Source organism: Neurospora tetraspora, assembly GCF_033439725.1.
Source record: "Neurospora tetraspora strain CBS 560.94 chromosome Unknown B0H65scaffold_6, whole genome shotgun sequence".
Classification (NCBI taxonomy): Eukaryota; Fungi; Ascomycota; class Sordariomycetes; order Sordariales; family Sordariaceae; genus Neurospora; species Neurospora tetraspora.
Genome location: NW_026944388.1, coordinates 1,744,351 through 1,764,828, shown reverse-complemented (window position 1 = coordinate 1,764,828; position 20,478 = coordinate 1,744,351). Strand labels below are relative to the sequence as shown.

Genomic DNA, 20,478 nt, shown 5'->3' with positions numbered 1-20,478 from the left:
CGGCTTTTTTTTTTTTTGAGGTACTTCACTTTACAGCTTCATTTTCCTGACTGATTGATTGATTGTCCAGGGGTTTCAAGTGTGCCGGTATTGAGAAGTCAAATGTGTATTAACGATAATGAACGAAAAATTAAAAGCAAACTTCATGTGGCAGAAACGTAGAGTTGTTTAGGCCCAGAGAATTATTTGCGATCGAGTTTCCGACATGAGCTCAATGTCGAAGACACGACCACCTAGCATAGCAGAAAGGAGAAAGGGGAAACCGGCTCCTTGACAAACCAGCACCTTTGTTCATGTATTGCTTGATTCCCTTTTAAAACCCGCCTCTGTGACCTTCATGTTCCCATCTGATCATTCGAACCTCCGTTGACCTTGGGCCTGTGAACATCTTACGAGACACTGATGACGACAGTGAAGGCAACAAGACATAATGGGACTTTGACGAACAACCGGCAAAATTCAAGAAACTTATTACGCCATTGTCCATGACCATTTTACTACCTCTAAAATATACAAATCAACACCAGCGGTGCCATAATGCAAGTAAACGTGGAACAGCTCTTCTCCCATAAACTCCCTTTAAGCATTCTCAAAATTTTGTTCACACTACTACAGCCCGCTCGACCTTTTATTCTTCATCATCAGCCATGGAAGCATCAGCCTTGGCCGGAGAAGCAGCAGGCGAGCCAGCCGCCTCCTTCGCTTCTTCCTTGTCACCACCTTCTTCCGCATCTGCCTCCGCCGCCGCTCCACCCTCATCCTCATCCTCATCGTCATCATCGTCCAGAATCCTGCCTCTTCTCGATCGCTTGTTCTGGCGTCTTGCTGAGACAGTGGCCTCGTCCTCTTCATCGTCACCACCAGCATCGACCCTGGAATCATCAACGTCCATCCGATCAGCACTCTCCTCTGACCGGCTCCTGCCCCTCCTTGACTGCTCATCCTCGTCATCATCGTACTCCCCTCCACTACGGGGCGAGTGGCTGCGTTTCTGCTTCTTCTCCAGGGCCCTTTCAGCCCTCTCGAGAGCATCCATCTCCATGCCAGGCTCGTCGCTCTCGTCGCTGTCGACCACGATTTCGGCACTCTTGTACTTGCCAGTAGGCTCAGTCTTCCTGCTGGTAAGCCTCTGCTTCTTCTTGGGTGGCCTGCTCTTCCTGCCGCCCTCTTCGGCATCCGAGCCCGAGCCGTCACTATCGTCGTCGTCTCGGTCCCTCCGGCTCGTCTTCTTCTTCCTCTGAGCACGGCCCTTCCGCTCCCGCTCCTCGCCACCTCTCTCGCGCTTGGCAGGCGTGCTGCTGGCCTTCTTGATCTTTTGTCTCTTGATCTTCTCGCCGGTCTCGCTGTCGGTGGTCATCTCGGCCTCCCTACGCTGTCGGTCTTCCTCGACTCTCTGCTCCGCTAGCTTGCGGTCGCGGGCGGCGATCTCCTCTCTCTCGCGCTTGATCTTCTCTTGGCGCTCGCGCTCCTCTTCCTCCTTCCTGCGGATCTCTTCCTCCTTCTTCTTGAGAGCTGCTTGTCTCTGCTCGAGTGCAAGCTGGAGCTTCTCCTTGTTCTTCGACTCGTAGTCCCGCTGGGAGGCGAGGGCACGCTCGAGCTGTTTACGCTGAGTGTTGCGAGCCATGTTGGCACGCTGCTCGATATCGTGCTTGGGATAAGGTGGGTGGTCCGAGGCGGCGATCTCGTCGAGGGCGGTAATAGCGGACTCGAGACCGGAGGCAGCTTCCTCGAGTTGGGTGGAAGTACGCTGATGTTCAGGCAAACCGTTGATGAAAGAGGCGAGTTGGATCTGCACAAAAGCGACATTGAACTTGAAGTGTACCTGTTCAGGGGCAACTTCTAGGGTCTGAGAAAGGCGTTAGTCACTGCGTTCAACTTGGGTGTTCGAATCAACGTACCTTCTGCGCATACTCCAATGCTGTCTTGTAAGCGTCCAAGTTACGCTCAGCGCGGCCCTTGTTCAGCCACGTACGGCCAAGGCATGAGAGAATGTTGGCATCCTTTGCCTTGCCCTCCTTGCCGAGCGCGATCTCGTAGCTTTCGATAGCCTTGGTGAACTGCTTCAACTCGGCGTAAATGTGGCCCAAGTTGACAAATACATGGACGTCCTTGATGGTTTCGCGAACCTTGATGAAGATCTGCAATGCCCCCTTGTAGTCCTTCTTGTCCTCTACAAGTGCAATAGCGATTCCCTGAGCCGCATATGCATTCTTGGGATCCAACTGGAGCGCCTTGTCGAAGAACTCAACAGCACGGCTGTAGGCGGCACTCCGCTTCTGCCTATCTGCCTCCGTCTCGCGACGCATCTCCCTAGCAGAAATAAGGTGCAGATTGCCCATACCAACGAGAGCATAACGGTCATGCTTATCATAGTTCTGCAGGGTGTGCTTGTAATGGCGTTGCTCTGGGTCCTCGGCGATGTTGTTGGGTCGCTTCCTGGAGCTAAGCTTGCCGAGAAACCAGCCATACAAAGCACGCACCTCAAGGTCGGATGAGTGCTCCTGGTACAACTTGGCCACTGCATCCGGGCCCTCCTTGGTGCCAGGGTTATTCCGAAGCTTGATGTAGGCCAACCTGGTGCGGGCATCTGTGTAGTCATCGTGGCGTTTCAGCAAGCCCTCATACACCTCAACAGCCTTCTCAGACATGCCACGAGCCTCGTAACTACGGCCAAGATTGAAGCTGATGGTGGTGACCAAGGCGTCGGTGTCAGTGTCGTCGTTCTTGTCGCCAATTCTCATGCAGGAGCTGAGAGCAGCCTCAAATAGTTCGCTCGCAAGCTCGTGCTTTTCTTCCTGGTAGTAGAAGCAGCCGATGTTGTTCAGCAGCTGCGGCGGGAGGAACCTCCGGAGCGCAGCCTTAATCGCGGCTTCACCCTCAACTTCATCCGGGCGCTCTGATTGGGAAACCTGGTCAAGCTCTAGCTGCTCGACTTGCTGAAGGCACTGGAGGGCCTTGTCAGGGTTCTCGGTCTCGTAGAGACGGGCTAGGTTGAGAAGCACAGCGGCATCTGGCGCGAGGCTTTTCTTAGGATCCTTCCACGCCGTCCGGACGCTCTCCAGCAGGCTGATGGCCTTCTTTGCCTCGGCGGACTTATCCTCCTTGACCGGAGCAAACTGGTTGGCGAAAACCTCCTCGGCATACAAGTTGCCGAGCAGAATCATGGCTTCGTAGTTCTTAGACTGCTGAATCATCTTCTCGAGGCGAAGTTTGGCCTCACCCAGGTCGTTCTTGATGACGGACAGCTGCGCCGCACCAAACTTGGCCGGCAGGTAGCCGCGCTCAGTGCCACCTCGGGCATCATCCGCACGGCGGTAGTAATCGGCGGCACGCTCGAGGTTATTGGCGTAATGTTCTTTGCGGGCGAGCAGGTACCAGCCATCGCTCGCAATAGCGTTGACATCAGTAAACTGGATGGCCTTGTGGGCAAGAGCTTCCACATGATCGAACTGCTTCCGCGAAAGGAAATAGCTGGCAAATGTGGCGCATGTGAGGGGAAGATCTTTGTCAAGCTTGTAGGACTTCTGTGTGTACTCGGTCATAGCCTTCTTATACAGCTTGATGAATTCCGGGCTGTTGATGGGCACGTGTCCGCTCGCGTCGAGGTAGTAGAGACCCAGGAGGATGTTGCCGACCTTGGACTCGGCGTTGATCTCGAGAGCTCGCTCCCAGGCGATCCTGGCGTCATCCTTGTATCCTAATTGCCAGAAACAGCAGCCAATGCCAATTCGCGGGTCGGGGTCGACGAGATCTGGGGCTCTGGCAAGGGCGTCCTGATAGGCAGCCAAGGCGTCGGCATACCTGCCAAGCGAAAAGAGGGCGCGGGCCTTGCCAATGACGGCAAGCATGTTCTTGCCGCTGGAAACCCGGAGGGCGTCGTCGAAAGATTTAAGGGCGGCGCGCAGGGTCTCGGTCTTTTCGGGGTCGACTGCTCCGGGAGCCTTCGATGGTGGCTGGAGGGACGCCCTCAGGAGCTGGAGGACACCACGGGCCAGGAAGAGTGGAGGGAAAGCTGGGTTGATGCGTGAAGCTTCGTTGAGGCTCTGGGTAGCGAGCTGGAGGTAGTATTCCTTGGTCTTTGCTTCGGAAACAAGGGCGCCCTCGGGGGCTACCCTGGGAGCTTCCCTGCTTTTCCACAAATACATCCAGCAGAGGGCGGTGACAATGCTGAGCTTCTCTCTGGGGTTGTTGGCTTGCATGGCGTTGGCTCCTTTGATGAGCATCTCGATGGCGAAGTCGATCTTTTTCTGTTTTGCGTAGGCAAGGGACACTGTCATCCAATATGTCCGGGCGGCGCCTTCCATTTCGAAAAGGGTGCAGAGCTCGGTCGGGTCATCGGCGAGGACCTCGAGGTCGATCTCGACAGCTTCGTCATCTTGGTCTTGGACGGGAATGTCGATGGTAGAGGGGATGTCGGTGAAGCGCTTGCTCTTGGGAAAGCCATTGGAGCCTCCCACGGATGAGGCAGGGGAGACGCCACGGCCGTTGGCGGCAGCGCCATTGAGGGCAGCTGAGGCCATTGTGGATGACTGGTGAGAACTTGTTGGAGCCGCGCAGCTTGGGGATATTATAGACGGACGGAGGCGCGAAGGAGGATAGCGAGTCGAAGATGTGTTCTCGTTCGCATTCGTGTCCGGGTTCGGCAATCGGTAGTCTTGGGTCTTGGGTGGGTAGAGTCGTAGGTGTAATGGTATGCTCGAAGTATGGTGACTGTTGGCGATAGTTTAGGAGGGGTGCATTGCGCTCCTGTGCAGGCGACAAATTGGAGAAAGAAGGCGGAAGAGAAAAAGGGAAGGGAGCAACAGTTTTGCAGCTACGCGATTGTGTGGACGCGGGGGATGGCGTGTGTTCTGGGCTCGTAGTTCTGGAAATACCCGTAGTCGATGTGTCGGGATGTTCGTTATGGAAAATGGTTGATGGGAAGCTGAGATGGGAGGAAGAGGTGCACGTCGCGTTGTGTCGAGAACCGGATCCCGCTGGTCGTCAATCAGATGCGTCCAGGTCCCGGCGCAGAAACCCACACCGTGCTGTCGCGGCAGGCTAGCCTATGACATTTGCCTGCCGGGACGGTACGGGTAGACTCTCCAAACCTTGACCTTCTCTCTGCGAATTCCAGGTTTCAGTATCGTCACCAATTGATGATGCGAGCACCGGTCTGCTTAACACCTTTTGAATGGAAACCACAACAGGCTGGTCATCTATCACCGATAGGATTCAATGGTTGGATGAATGGGCGCGCAGTCACATACGCGATGAGGCTGAAGGCTACAAGTGAGTGTTCCGTACGACCCACTCCTGCCCCTGGTCGCTGACTTGATTGGCTGATCGAGAGTAGAACCAAACAACGTCCGCCAAGACAAACCTCTTCGCTAACAACGGAGTCTGAATAACCTCATCTGTTTGCGGATGTAAACAACCTGCTTACGAAAAGGCATATCAAAGACGCATCCTCACTTGGAAAGAGATGACCACACATGATGAGTGGAGAACAATGAAGGATAACTGTAGCCCTGGCCCAGCGAACGGCCCAGCTACCTAGCCCCAACCCGGATGCAATGAGAGGATCACCTCTGAGGCCAGGGGACACAATCCCAGATGGCATGAATCATGAGGAGTTTCAATCGCTGAAGGGCCTCATGTCTTTGGTGGAAAAATCGGCGGCCCATCGTCAACAGCTTCTTTCGCCGATCGACCCAACGTCATACGGTTGCGACCTCACCATCTTCACGCCGCCTGGGTGCTGTACTGACACGAGTACTAAACTGGGTGGTCTCCGCCATTATCAGCGGGAATCGCCAATGAGACCGCTAATACTTGCCGGTACCGAGTGCAGGGCCATCATCAGAAACGCTGTCCTCCTTAGCCCATCAAGTCTTTACTGGTTCTGTATCATGACCACGAACAGACGATGTCTCTCCCGTTACAATCACGCTTAAGGCAAGGGCGCTCACGGCTATGTGTACGGAAAACTGTCTTTTTGATAGGGTCTCTGATGAGAAATGTCGAAGTGGCACCCTGTCCAATATTAGACCAGGCGTAAAGGCACACGAAACTTGCAGCCCCGGAACTCGGCAACACTTCAGCTACGTGTGCTTTCCGAACCACAAACTTTACATCAATAATTTTCACAGGTGACTTGCTCAGTGAGCTCCCTTCAGTCCGAGGCACCTCAGACAGCGACGCAAATAGTTCGAGTTCGTCTTTCCTCGTTTCTGCCATCGGCTCTGCCAGTGACAAAGGATCCAGCTACGTTGCGTTTCAAGGGAACTCCTGCTGACCGGAGCATCATGTGGGATTCTCGATATTGAACTGTAAGCTAGCGCTTGGGTGAAAATCTAGAGACCAGAGGCGATGACCATCTTCTCTGAAAATCCCCTCCTCAGACAGGTTCAAGTCCTCGCCACTAGTCAGATACTTCAGATTCGGTTGAGTAATTTCGCTAGCACGGCCTTTTTCACCAGCTTTTGCAACGAACACTGGCGTATAGCAGTTGACTTGCTGACCGTATTATGGCTCATGCCGGACACTTCGCGAGCTATGGCTTGCAGCAATGGGAAAATCATGCTGTCGCCGTTTAACAAGACGCTGAAGTAGGAAGACAACCGCTACAGCTCCTTCTATGTGCGCATGGGCGTGTACGAAGAGAGCCGCTCATGATGAGTGCCGGTGTGAGTTTCCGGATTGACGGAAAGTTGGGACGCTCTGCAGCTCTTGATCTTGCCCAAAAGGATATGGAATTGGCGATTTCTTCACCAGCGCCATACCACATACTCATACGCCCATCACCACCGATCCTTGGTACGGACAACTAGTTATACTGGGCTGTACCAACATGGTGTTGATATGGCCACCAAAGCTTTCCTAGAAAGCGATCTTATTAACCCAACCTGGTAGACAGTCTCAGACGGGTAAACCGGGCACCCAGACAGGTACCGCGGGTATCGACAAACGAACACAGTAAGTCATAAACCCCGTTACATCGTGTCTTTCAATTATTAATTTTTTACAGGTGCAGTCTCTGGGCAAGAGCAAGAAGAACTCACGTTCTCGTGATCAGTCTGAGGATGATGACTTGAGCAATGCACACCTCGCCCAAGAGGATGACGAGCCTGACGACTTGAATGAACTAAGCAGGCTCAGAGCAACTTTCAAAAGTCGCTGATTGAGGCGTACGACGCGGGTATAAGCCGGCCGAAGAAGCCGAAGATCGCCGATATACTCTTCGACCCAGCCACCGGAACACTTCAAGGGCGCCATCGCCGAACGTAGTGACGATGCCCGCAAGGGACAGCCAAGAGGCGCCAGCCTCAACACCACCATCACCACCATCGCCGAGCGGCACGAACTTCCCTCCGCTCCCCGCGCCCGCTATGCGTGCTGGCGGTGCTGTCCCCTCTGACATGGCTGCCAAAAGTTCGGGCAAGACTCTTGTAGTCCGGCTCTCGAAGGCCACATCGGCAGCAACAGCAACAGCAGCAACGCAATGATTGCGGGCTGCACACGGGCTTTCACCAACAAAAGTGACCTGGTCCGGCACATGAAGACACATTCCGAAGATGTGACGATGTACCCATGTCAATTTCCGGGGTGTGGAAAAGAGTACAATCGGTTGGACAACTTGCAGAAACATATGAGGAAGTGTCACGATGGGTACATATAGTGCCATATCGGCTTGGGGTTGACATCATGGCAACACCCTTCGGCGAGGAGGCCAGATCAGAGGTGTCCCCCCCTCCCCCCCCCCCCCCCCGCGGCGTAACGGCATTCTTCTCAGAAAGGAGGTCGAAACTGCCATTGACTATATGGCCTTGGCGGGTGGGGTGGGAGCGGATCGTATAGAAAGCGGATAACGTAAAAGTCTTCGCCGGGGACGTTGAAGAGCTCATCGGACACGTAGGCGATCCCCGGGAGGGCGGACAAGGCGATTGCCTCGGGCTCAGGAACTTCCGAAGTTGAGTATTGTGCTATGATGGCCATGTTGTGGGCAACACAGGAGCTGCGGAGATGAGTGTTAGTAATTGGCTAGGGATTGTGGGACAGGTAAGGTGGTGAAGTAACGTACTAGAGATTACCGGTAGGACTCGGAGTTGATGAAGCCATTTTAGTGAAGATGCGCGTCGACCATCCACCGCATCACCGTGTAATGGGTTAGGTGATATCCCTCCATTTTGGCCTCTTTGACTTTGCTGGGCATCGCGCCTTGGTTACCGGAGAGATGGGATTGAAGGCGGGAAATTATGCCGTGATTGGTAGTAGCGGTCCCCGAGCCGACGTAAAGACGCGGGCGTTCCCCATTCTTCTTAAGAACGAGGAGGTACACCCCCCCATACATCGTTGGGGCAATCGGAGGACAGGGCCTTGAAGAAGGAAAGGAAAAGGGCTTCTTCAGCCCTTTTCTGACGGAGCTTGGCGTTGACTGATTCTAGGTCGGGTCCGGACAAGCCCGCCCTGAACCATGCGGGGGAACGGACACTTTCCGACCAAGCGACATGGGAACATAGTCCCATATAAGGTACCTTATCGATGAAGCCCATTGGTGATTTGTCAAGCCCTCGAGGACGGTATCTCTGTCTTCATACGCGCAAAGCCCATACGTTAGGGCGGTTTCGAGGATAAGGTGTAAGGAATAAAGCGCGAGCTGGCATGATCAAATAAGTTTCTGACGGACATGGGGTTGAGACTAAGATTTTTTTGTGCGAAATGCGGTAGCCATTCTAGTAGGCAATAGTCGTTAAGCTCAATAGCTTCTTGTCTCTGTCGTAGTCACTGAACCTCTTATGTATACCCTTATCCTTATTAATCCCGCTACCGACATAGATCAAGGGCGGTTCATACCTCTATTCGTCTCCACCTTCGACTTGCTCAGGCTTTTGGAGGATCAGAAGGTAGATCGAAAAAGCGTGTTCGTCTGTGTATGAGAATTCCGGTAAGGACTTGAGTATATCCAAGGTCGGGGGATGCGGCGCTTTTAGGATAGTTGAAAGGCCGGTGCAGAAATGTAATTCCAAGTCGAATAACGTTTCCTATAGCGACTGGATCGAGGGTAGATGTTTCCGGATTTTACCCAAGTGGCCAAAGTCGCGAGTGCGCGGAGCGGAAACCGGTCAGAAAAGCGCTAACTTGGGTGCTGTGGAGGGAAATATCAAGATATTGTAGGTTATCGTCGAGGGCTATTGTACTCTCTATTCAAGGTGATGATTTTGAAACACTGATGAGCATGTGAGTACTCCTTATTCTGATTGTCACTGTGACTATTGTCGCCCATCAAAACAATAAACATCGGACGAAATCTTTCCGTCGCGTCGTATAACAGATTTCATCGCGCTCCCTCCTTCTTCTCCCAAAATCTTTTCTTGTTCTGGTAACCATCGTATACTGCGTACAGGTATGTGTTCTCTTTTTTTTGGTTTTGGATATTGTTCTGTTTTCTCTACTGTCTTTCTCACTCATGTTCATGCGTTTACTTTCTTTCTGTGGTTCCTTCTTACTCTGTGGTTCATCCCTGATGTATACACGTGCTCCGTTTCTCTGTCACGTTTCTTTTGTTTGATGTTTTCACCCATCTTTCATCTCCTCATCAGAAGCACAAGACTAGTGGTAGTGTTGGTGTTGGAATACTGCTTCATCTCAGTTTGCGACAATGTGACGGAGCTTCCCAAAGGTGGAGAGTACCTCTACATTTTATCTGGACACTTGTGAAGATCGACGAGGCATCAAAACCACCATCACCACCACCACCACCACCACCACCACTTGAATCTCGGCTCCTACGGAGGGATCTTGGAGGCTTCTGGAGCGCCTGCGGGCGTTGCGCGACCCACGCCAGCGGCCACGCCCTGCAAGAACCAACGGGATTTGGACGACCACTACAAAACGCAGAAGCACAAAAATTCGGAATACCGTTGCAAGATTTGTAATATTCCGCTCAAGAACGCCAAGACTTTACGCGACCACGAGAGACAAAGCAAGAGGCAAAGGGGCGGCCGATCCCTTCTCTGAGGATGACGAGCCTGACCACTTCTCCGAGCCTTCAGAGCGCTCCCGCTCCAGCAGCTCTCACCGCTCAGAATCGTCTTCCAGTTCTGACGACGAGTCCGACGGTCCTGCGGATCGCATGGAGCTTGATGGTCCATTCTTCGGCGGTGGCGCGATGAAAGTTTGGTCAAGGGCGACGAGGAAGACGGCGAGGCAGAGGGAGGCGATGACCGCCAGTAAGACCTAGCCCACCCGTATCCAAACGGCCGACTCCCCTGCATGAGGATGGGCGGAGGTGCCATGGGAGGTGCCATGGGCCGAAATGGTTCCGGTGCCCGTTCTGGTAGCTCATCGAACTCTTCTTGTCGTTGGGGTTGAGGTAGCAACGGTCTCAGAAGTGCCTCCGCCTTTTTTTTGGCGCGGCTTTTCCTCATCTGTTCCTTTTTCCGTGCCTTTTGCCGTTCATGTCTTTCCGGGTCCGCTTTCATTTCCTCGCGTACTTTCCTTGTCCGCTCCCTCCGAGTTGCGTGTTGGAGCGGGAGCGGCTGCAGCAGGAGCAGCAAGCAGCAGTTGTCGGAGAGCACCATTGCGGCGTTTGTGGCACCAACTTCGGGGCGAACAAGGCCCGCCATCCTATAAGCTTGAGGACGGTATGGCCCAACGCGCTGTCCTATGCCCTATGGGGGACTATGTACCCATGACGCTTGGACGGAGAGCATACGTCGTAGCTGCCCTCCAAACCGTCCTTCGTATGGAGCGCAGCCCAGCCAACAAGTGCATCATGGACAACATGCGAGCCAAGTACAAAGGTAGCGGATTCGACTCCGACGAGGCCAACAAACTTGGTACCCTCCTCCGACACAATCGCGAGAGTCAGCAGCACCCGATCCCGCGCCGCCGCTGAATTACTGCGAAGTGTGCGACAAGCAGATGTCGACTACATACATACACATATGGACAGCACCTCAGGTCGGCACAACACGAACGGAAGCAAGTGGTGGCAGACGGTACAGCGCTATCCCCATGTATGAGTTGCGACGGAAAGGAGCACTGCCATCGCTGGCTCCGAAAATATCTGGAACGGGCCATAGTGATCTCTCTGCCACAGCGGAGATGGATTGTATCGAAGTCGATTGAAGCGGAGGTAAAAGTACGGATTTTGGTATCCGCGCAATTGGCCTCGAGAAAAACGGGCAAAAGTCCGTCATTGATTGGGCGAAGTTTGGACAAGAACTGCTTGACTTCTTTGTCGACGACTGCGGATTTGGTGAGCTTCCTGGTGGCGGTAGAAGCTGGGAGGCCCTCGGTGGTTGCTTGCGGGCGCCAGGCAAAAAACAAAAGAACAAAAGGAGAACACGAAGCAACATTGACCGGACACAGAGGGCGTCGAGGTAGTTGCAGGTTGGCTAACAACAACATATACGGCGTTGGCTGAGTCCGATGGTCGCCTCATGGCAGCCCGAGATGATTTCTTACCTCTATTCTTCCTTGTTTCCTTTGTAATGTTTATCATTTCATCGTTTGCGAAACGTTTATCCTTTCATCGTCTGAGAAAAGAGCCTGCTCGTTGCAGAAGTATTTGACAGCAGTTGAAACCACGTAGACATTTGCTGACATATGTTTACCTATCTAGATTCACAAAGCACAAACACTCTTCGATATGGCCCCCATTTTCTTTCGCCAGCCCAAGCGGGCTACTTTTAACTTTTCGGCGGCAGGAGTCTTCAGTAAGAAGTTCTTATCGGAAGAGTGTGGCAAAGACAATACCACCACAGCAAGAGAAGTCTCTTGCTCGAACTTTGACTCTCTCTCGGGTTTTGGCATCGCCAAACGCGACGACCCTATTAGCTTGAATATCAAGCTAATCCTTTTCTTCGGAGTTCTTCTCTTTGTCCTGGTGCTGGTCGCCATAATTTGTTGGGTTAGAGCCGAAATTCGGGTGAAAGAGCTTGAGAACAGGATCGAGGATCTCGAGCTTCAAGAAGGGAGCAACTCCCAACGCAGCCCAAGCTCCAGCCCAAGCCAGCCCCCGAGCAGCAGCAGCACCAGCAGCAGCAACGGCAACAACAGCAACAACGGCAACAGCGGCAAGCGACAGTAGCAGCAGCAACAGCAACAGCGGCGGCCCTGGCTCCCCTCCTTCTGCTCCCGGTGACGGCAGTCCTGTGCCTTCCGGTGGCGTATCCGGAACAACTCTCTCCGGGTCCTTGTCCTCTGTCTCCGTCGGGAGCTTCTTCTTTCCCCTGCCTCCGCCTCCGCCCCCGGCCCCCAACAACACCCCCGTCGCCCTGACCCCGGTGTCAGTGGGAAGCCTGGCCTCGGCCACAACCCCCAGTCCCGTAGGCAGTAGTCTGCCTAGCTACGGCTCTCCCGGGACCTCGTCCCAACCGACTTCCGGCTCTCGCGACTCGGAAAGCAGCGTGGCACCCGCTGCCCAACACCCCGGCACCGCGGCGGGTGCCCCTGCCGATACGCCCACGCCCGAAAACCCGTCGTCTGCTGCTCCCTCGCCCTCGTCGACGCAGGAGTCTGGCCGGCCTGCAACCGGCTACGTCCCTCGCTGCAGACCCCGTCGCCCTCGTGTTGCTGTTCGTGCTGGTGAAGTGGCGGAGGAGGAAAGGGTTGTGGTGGAGCCGCCCAGGCCTGTCCGAGGCAGAGATTCAAGCGCGCGTGGTTCCTTGCCAGTGGTGCCTGAGGAGGAGTGAAGCTAGCGGTGGAAGCGGGAGAAGGAGCGAAGGGGCGGTGAGAGGCAGGAAGGAGCGGGAGCAAGGAAGGAGCGAAAGAAGGGAAGGATGGGGAGGAAATGGAAAGGGGTGGGGCGAGAGGGAGAGCTAAAGGCGGGAGGGAACTCGAGAAGGGGACGCAGTGGTAATTGTAATACTCCATCTCCAATTCATATTCATCACCTATCACGTTTTGATCCGCCATGACCTTCAAAGTCATCATCGTGGGTGGCGGCCCCGTTGGGCTCTATATGGCCTACGCCTTTGAGCGAGCCAACATCGACTACGTGATATTAGAACAACAAGATACCGTCCTGAACATCTCAGGCCAACTTCTCTTCACCTGGCCCCAAAAAGTACGCCTCTTCGACCAAATCGGCCTCCTCGCGGACCTTGAAAAGGTTGCTTTGGGCATCCACCACAAGAAGCGTCTCTTCGGCGACAATGGCCAAGTAACCACCACCGGCAACTTCTGGGATGCCATGCAAAACAAGTCAGTTCTCTAGATGGATGAATGCATAGAAGATTTGGGACGTTTTGTCGATCCGATATAGGAGTTGAACCTACCAGAAACTTCTTGTGGACGACTGAGACAGGATGAAAAGAGAGATATGATGCGTGTTCTTATTGGTAGAATGCGTTTACTATTACCGAGTAGCATACTACGAGTGGTCTCCCCGGCCACGCGTAGGGCTACAAATTTGACGAAGCGCAGCTTCATATGTCTCTCCTCTCCGAATCTTTTCATTTCTCATTTTTTGAGAAACCCTAAATTTGTGTTCGAAGAGCAGAAAATGGAAGAAGTGCATCGAGTGGATAGGTACTTTGGATGGCCCCCTCTTGATAAGGGTTAGTACCTGGAGAGAGCATGATCCGGGCCTCAAGTCGGCACAACTTTGAATTCAGCGTCTACCACGCCTAGAGAAGATGGTGTTGAGGCTCAACTAGGGTTACGCCCACTCACAGAAAGAGGCTATCTCCTGGGACGAGGTTCCATGGTTCCAGAAACTCAAACAGATGTTTCAAGAGAACGCCCCTGTATGACCGGACTCAAGGACCTTAACGGGTGGGACTGTCCCCTCACCCTCCTCGCCAAACAAGATACCATGAAGTGGTACCAGAAAGTGAAAGTGTCCGAGGTACGTCTTTCTTCTACCCATTCCTTTCCACCCCTACCAGAGTTCATCGGGGGTGCCCAAGTGGAAGGACTTTGACATCCAAACCGACGAAGAGGTATTGAACTCCCTCACATTAGCCGCCGTTGAAATCGACGCCCCGCAAACGGCGATAGAACCAATTTACAAGGTGCACCTTGCAACAGAGGACCGTTGGTCCAAAGTAACAGCCTTTCCCATGACGGTCGCTCCCGGCCTTGGAAATGTGTAGCAATCAATTTTGTATCATGAAGTAACGCCAGTGGGGAAGTCTACAGGGAAGAAGCAATTCTACTACATAAGTTGGAAGAAGATATCTGCAGATTGTGGGAAGTTATGGCCAAGTGTCATGAGAATGTTGGGTGCGTGTAGGAAAAGGGGTGGTGCGTCTAGGGTTTCTCTTTTTTTCTCCTCTCTTTCTGTCCGCCCCTAGGTTTTCTTCTTACCTCCGGTAACTACTTGCTTCCTACATGGGCCGGTAAACGCCAACTCCAAATCAAGCAACAACTCCCATCAATCCAATCGCTATAGGAAACAATATTCGAACTAGAATTACATTTCACCCCCAGCCTTCAAACCATCTTAGAAGCGCCACATCCCCCAACATTGGACACACTAAAGTCCTTGCCCGAATTCGCCTATACGAACGAATACGCTTTTGTGATTTACCTATTGATCCTCGAAAAGCCCCACGAACACCAAGCCTTCCCCAACGTAGCGGATGTCCAGTCCGTCCAACATCATGGCTCTCCTCATGCCCCCAACACCCCATCCCTATCTCAAAAATCTCCCGCTTCCATGCCCAAGAAGTCGACCAAGAAAAGGGCATCTTTGCCAAGGAGCCCTGCCGCAAAGCGCCCTACGAAGAGAGTTAAGAAGAATAAGACTTCCTCCAACGACTAGCAGCTTGCTGATTCTGAGGCTGTCGATAATGGTCACCTGTTGGGAGACGAAGCTGCCACCGCCGATGTTGATATCAACGAGTAGAGTTATTTCTTGGGAGCTGGGCTCGTAACTACTTGCTTCCAATGCTTCACACCAGCTTCCGTTGACTCCCATCAACTGCCATTGCTTCATAACTTATTCAGAAAGCATATCGAGATTGAGGTGGCGCACAAACAATGACACCAGGACTCCATTGTATTTCTCCAACGAGTGAGGATGATTCCCATTATCCCGTGATACAACACCCAAATGTTTTTGTCAGCGGTAATATTCTCGTGCCTGGCAGAAGAATCAGGTCGCTTATCGGCCTGCAAAGGATAGGATTTGCTGCCATTGATCATGGCTCTTTCACGCAAGAAAGGGTAACTAACCTTTGTTTCGTTTTTACACTTATAAACCGGCGAGCTTAACGTGATGGTAAACTTGGCACACGCCGGTTGAATTCCAAGACCGGTCACAAATAAGGGTATGTTGGTCGTGAACTGTCAAAGGCGATCCTTAAACACAGACGATGGTTGCCACATGACAAAGTATTTCAGGCGCTCCCCGAATTGTTGACTGAATAACATAGGTAGGAAAGTAAACCAACAAAATTCCAAGACAAAAACAGCCAACTATGAGAGACCATCAGGAATTACTGTCATCAGGACATCATATCTTTAGCATCAAAATGACCAACTCTATACAATCATACTACAGCAGTCCAAGAAGCGCTCTCCTCTGTTTCTATTTACATTCACCAACTCCCAACAAACTCGCCAACAGTGAAGAAGATCAAGACCGGTAGACTTTGAATCTACCTCTTTCAAAAGACGAACCAAAAGGGTGTAAAGATGGTCTCAAGGCTCGTCATTCTTCAGTACTTCTAGCTCCAGCCTCGCACCAACCACATTAACCTCCACCAAGACACACGAAGACACAGATTCGTAGCAGACAAAACCACACACCATCGCCAGAACAATACACATAACCACAGGCGCTTCAGCCCAAAGAAAAGCACACCCCAACCCTTTCAACACGCCTAAAAACACTGGAAAAATGCCGTCCACCACCAGCAGTAGCAGCAGTAGCAGCAGCAGCAGCAGCAACAACAACAACAAGGGCGCGTCCCTCGGCAACAATCCTGCGGATTATACATGCGCCTGCTCTAATTGCTATTGCAAGGAACAGGTCCCGCTGGATACCAAGTATTGTGCCTGGCCTACTGCCGCGAAAAGTGTGTTGGGAAGTCAAGGTCCTGAGCTAGGCCTTCATTTAGATGGCCTTCGACCTTGTGCTCCAACCGTTCCTCGGAGCAGGTCTAACTGGGAACTCGGAACTCGGGGTTAGCGAGGCTCTGTTGTGGTGTCAGGGATGGAACTGGGGGGCTGTGCTGGATTGGGGGAGGGGGACTACGGTTTAGGATGGGATTTAGGCGCTGGACACCCAGCCGGGGATAGTTGTGGTTTCTATCTGGTGTGGGATGATTTGTTGGAGGATTTCTTAGAGTATAAGGATATAGTGGGATTGAGTGACTCTGGATCCTGGGATTTTCGTTGAATTAGCATTGTCGAGTTCAAGTTGTCAACGACGACTTGGTAGACTTGGACCAGAGGAAGAGACATTGGCGCAGGTGGCCGAAGAGAATTCCATCGTCGTTCGTTTGATAGACTCCTACAAACTTGCCTCGTCCCTACCGCTCTCTCAACCGGGCAAGTATTCCAAACCCTTGGTGCAAATGTGAATGTTAACCCCCATGAACAATAAGAGATGAGAAGAGGACAAACATTGCCAAACCGCAGTTCGGTACCGAAAGAGAGAATCGCGTTTCGACACACATGAGACTGACGATGTTGGCAACAGAGAATCAACAACAATGATACACGCTCATCAACACATACCAAACGACTAACCAACCAACCAACTCATCCTTCGGCGCTTCGCCCGTCCCCCAACGAGTGAGGTAACAAACAAACTAAAAAAAGACACTGAAAGAACATGAAGGCTGCTTGGAAAGAACAATGCCCGACACTTCTTCCCCGGGGGACTGGAAGAGGGATATAAAGGCAAGGACTACCCCCAACATCTCCCATCAGCTTCCAGTCCAGTCCAGCGTCCATCAACTACATCTCCAAAAACAGACACACACACACACACAACCATCAAACACAAAGCGAAAAGCAATCTGCCACTGCCTTCCTCCTAAGAACAAAACAACACATAAACAAACCCCTCTCCCAAAACCACCAAGATGAAGCCGTGCGCTCACGCCAACAAGTCGTGCTTCTGCTCGAACACTGTCGAAGATGGCTCCACGCTCTGCTCCCATTGTGACGGCGGTGGCTGTGGTGTTCTTTGAGCTGGCGTCCCTGGCATCGGAAGTCGGATTCGTAGGTAGGGTAGTGGTGAAGAGAGGCGAAGCTGCGTTGGAGGAGAGCGGTTTTTTCTGGGAGGTGCGGGATGGGATGGTGGGAGTGGGAGTGGGAATGATGGTGTGTGTATGATGGGTATTGGGAGTAAGAAAAGTAGGGAGAAGGGATAGATACCATACGGATGAGATATATGGAGCTGGAAGAGAATCAGTGATATAGACGAACGGGTAGATGGGAAATTCATATAGCAAAGAAGGCCTATGATAACCCCTTCTTTGGATTCATCTCCCACAGCGTTTGCGCAAAACAAACCCGTTTTCCGCCCCCAAAATTGAAAAGAAAAAAACCAAAACCCCTGATATGGCAGGCACCTGGTACCGTACGCAGTCTGTATTCTGGGCTTAGTTGTGAATGAATGTTTTGGGGGATGAATGCCTTGGGGGTTTTGGCCACCCCCTTTATTACTTCCACTTGTCCCAAAATCTTACCCTGGTGATATGTACCCAAAAATCGTGGCTTTGGCCTCATGAGAAGCCACTTAGCCTCCCACACCTCCCATAACCACAAGAACTCCTCACCATCTACCACCATTACTCACCCCTCTCCCTCCTCCACCTCCAGCCGCCATCCTCCCCATCCTCCCCACCCTAGACACACCAGAACCCCCCCTCAACTTCAGCACCCCCTCCGCAGTACCCTCATTCAAACAAACAGCCCCCCATTCTTTAACACACTTCCCCTTCTTCTTCACCACACTCCCCTCTCCCTGTCCATCATCCACCACCTCATAAACACAACAACTGCCCACAAGACACCTGAACCCTTCCCCGGTCTGCCCTGATTCTGGCGTCAGACACTCGGCGTTGGTGTCGCAGCCGATCTCGTTCTGGCACCAGTCGTCCAGCGAGCAAAAGGCCTGGCCGTCCGGGTCGAGGCCGCAGAGGCAAGCCCCCAGGGGGGTGGAGGGGCAGGGGTGGAAGGTGTAGGTGCCGCAGACGCCGGGGGTGCAGGAGTCGGTGGGGGTTGGTGTGGTGATGGAGGTCGTGGTGGCTGTGAGGGTTGAGGTGGTTGTTATTGTGGAGGGGGGGAGAGTGGTTTTGATGGTTGTGGTGTGGCAGGGGAAGGAGGTGGGATGGGGATAGGTTGTGTTGTGGGATGTTGAGATGGTGCTGTTGGTGGTTGGGTATGGGATTCTGGTTGATGTGGATGGATGGCTTGGGAGATCCGAGTGGTTATGTGCCCGTCGAAGTTGATTTTCGGTAGACGAGTCGGTTGTTGTTGACTCGACAGTGACGGGCAACGCGCTCGTAATAGTGATAGTTATTGTGGACGTGGTGTAGGCTGTTTGAGTACTGAATACGGTGGGACAAGTTAGCCATGTCAACTAGAAGAAGGCCATAAGAAAAGGGGCACCAGGAAGGGGTTAATTGCCTTGGCTTTGGAGTAATGGTAGTGAAGACTGTCGATGTGCAGTTTGGATGACTGTGTACGTGTTTGGTAGTCGAGGATGTGGTGGCATGTTCAGCAAGAGATATAGCCGCGAGGGCCAAAAGCATGGCCAGGACTTGCTTTATGATGTCTGATAACGGACGTAGACGGCAAGGCTGGCTTAGGCAACTCTTCCACAAACAACATTGTAGAGCACACGGGTGGAACCAGTCTTATAGGGAACGAAAAAGGGGAAAGACTCGGCAGCCTCGAGAGTTGTTTACATCAAACACTAGTGTATACCCTCTGCAGAACACAACAGTAGCGCGGCGAGCTGTCGGAGTTTTTGTCGGCGAGTTTCTCGGTGACGACAAGAGTCAATATGGTGCTGAAGTTCCGAGTTGCAAGGATTGGCAGCCACTTTAGGCCAATCCTGGATTGTGTAACTGATCGGAACAAACTCATGCAGGGGCGTGACGAGCTGAATGCATGTTTGTGGTATTCGTAAATGGGTATCATAATTTAGACCAGCCTTTGCGGGCCAGGTATCGAATCGTCTTGAACGGGTCCATAAGCAATAACAATATGGCAAATATTCTAGTCCTCTTCGAAGAAGCCTCCATCGTCGCTTTCGCTCTCCTCCTCCTTTTCCTCCGTCTTGCCGTATTTGCCCTTGGCTGGGCGCTCCTCATTCTGTGACGAGGACTTCTTGGCTGTCTTCTTGAAAGTGGGTTTCGAAGAGTCGCGTTCCGGTCGTCTGTCGCGAATCTTCTCCAGAGCACTCTTACCCTCCTCGCGGGCCTTTTCGATGGTAGTCCACATTGGTGGTCTTGATGAGTGAAGGTGGTGTGCGGCTGACCTCTTCTCGTCCTTCTCTGTCGCTTCGTCCTTGGACTTGGGGTATAAGCTGATGTAGGTCTCCATGTGAGGGTGGTAGAGGGCATAATCGAGGTCGACCTCGGCAATGTGGAGGTCGGCTTTTAGCCTGGCGATCTCGGCTTCGTCTTTGGTTTCGTCAAGTTGCTTCTTCAGCTGCTTTGCGAGGCGCATAGCCTTCTTGCGCTCTGTTCGTGAACATTTGGGTTAGAAATGCGATAGGCCTCCCTGTGTGAGGAGCAGGGGTAACATACCAAAGAACCTGACCATATGATACTTGCTAATCATCTTGCTCCTCAGCCTCTTGTCGCTCTCGTCGGCAATCCTCTGCTTGTGGGCTTTCAGTTCGCGCCCGAGGTCGTTCCTGACATTGGCAGGCAGCTTTTCGTTCTTGTGTTCGAGAAGGCGCTCAATCGCTCTGACACGCTTCTTGATCTGACTAAGGTTGCCGTCGTTGATCTTCTGGGTGGTCTTCTGGCGCTTCGCAATGTTCTTGGGGTTGAATCTGTTGTGTGGGTTTCTGCTTCTTTGCTGGTTCTGGTTCTGGTTCTGCCCCTCGCCATTGGCGTTCGACCCCTCGGCCTCTTCGAACGATCGCTTGCCCATTGTCGCGGTGCGCTGAAAGAGAAAACTGTGAGATTTCGGAAAGTAAAATGACTTCTTGGGCGATCGTGTTGGCGGTGGGTGCGATATGATACGGGCAATACGAATTCAGGTGCTTGGGTCGTTGTCGCGATGGTTCGTCTTGTTTCTCCAATTCGAAAAAAATAAATGGAGACTCGCTGAAAGAATGGAGCAAAGAGCTGACTGAACCCCTGCAATCGGCCTGCAGGGGGCGCTGGCTCACTGCAATGACAAGTCGAAGGCTTCCGGGTTAGGGTTAGACTCGAGTAGGGCCACAGCAGCATCCATCGTCAACTCTGGTGAACTAACTAACTCCAATCAAAGTCTCCCTTCCCAAGTCCACCTTCAACAACCAGAAAATGAAGCTGTAGTCAAGACGGTTGTTTGATCGTTATCTTTACT

At 52.6% G+C, this 20,478-nt stretch overlaps 6 protein-coding genes across 6 annotated transcripts; 2 read left to right on the top strand and 4 right to left on the bottom strand.

Annotated features, from left to right (window-relative positions):
• Window positions 1-460: 460 nt before the first annotated feature.
• B0H65DRAFT_498079 (uncharacterized protein) lies at window positions 461-4,993 on the bottom strand. The gene is made up of 2 exons (XM_062827808.1): window positions 1,899-4,993; window positions 461-1,846 (listed from the first exon to the last, which is right to left on the bottom strand). Exons 1-2 carry the CDS (start codon window positions 4,518-4,520, stop codon window positions 629-631), a joined length of 3,840 nt encoding a protein of 1,279 aa, XP_062679403.1. The 5' UTR covers window positions 4,521-4,993; the 3' UTR covers window positions 461-628.
• A 2,046-nt stretch (window positions 4,994-7,039) lies between these two features.
• Window positions 7,040-7,402, bottom strand: B0H65DRAFT_550915 (uncharacterized protein; the record flags this gene model as incomplete). The annotated part of the gene is made up of 2 exons (XM_062829770.1): window positions 7,040-7,116; window positions 7,174-7,402. The coding sequence occupies 2 exons, from the start codon at window positions 7,400-7,402 to the stop codon at window positions 7,040-7,042; spliced, it is 306 nt and encodes a 101-aa protein (XP_062679402.1).
• Window positions 7,403-10,627: 3,225 nt separating this feature from the next.
• Window positions 10,628-11,112, top strand: B0H65DRAFT_444464 (uncharacterized protein; the record flags this gene model as incomplete). Its single annotated transcript, XM_062825684.1, has 2 exons — window positions 10,628-10,784; window positions 10,937-11,112. 2 exons carry the CDS (start codon window positions 10,628-10,630, stop codon window positions 11,110-11,112), a joined length of 333 nt encoding a protein of 110 aa, XP_062679401.1.
• Window positions 11,113-12,890: 1,778 nt separating this feature from the next.
• On the top strand, window positions 12,891-13,204 carry B0H65DRAFT_578089 (uncharacterized protein; the record flags this gene model as incomplete). The annotated part of the gene is made up of 1 exon (XM_062830719.1): window positions 12,891-13,204. The coding sequence occupies exon 1, from the start codon at window positions 12,902-12,904 to the stop codon at window positions 13,202-13,204; it is 303 nt and encodes a 100-aa protein (XP_062679400.1). The 5' UTR covers window positions 12,891-12,901.
• A 4,518-nt stretch (window positions 13,205-17,722) lies between these two features.
• On the bottom strand, window positions 17,723-18,253 carry B0H65DRAFT_430991 (uncharacterized protein; the record flags this gene model as incomplete). The annotated part of the gene is made up of 1 exon (XM_062824919.1): window positions 17,723-18,253. A coding segment is annotated over one exon (531 nt), but the record flags the coding sequence as incomplete, so codon positions are not given.
• A 920-nt stretch (window positions 18,254-19,173) lies between these two features.
• On the bottom strand, window positions 19,174-20,201 carry B0H65DRAFT_528960 (uncharacterized protein; the record flags this gene model as incomplete). The annotated part of the gene is made up of 2 exons (XM_062828907.1): window positions 19,707-20,201; window positions 19,174-19,640 (listed from the first exon to the last, which is right to left on the bottom strand). Exons 1-2 carry the CDS (start codon window positions 20,056-20,058, stop codon window positions 19,174-19,176), a joined length of 819 nt encoding a protein of 272 aa, XP_062679398.1. The 5' UTR covers window positions 20,059-20,201.
• Window positions 20,202-20,478: the final 277 nt, after the last annotated feature.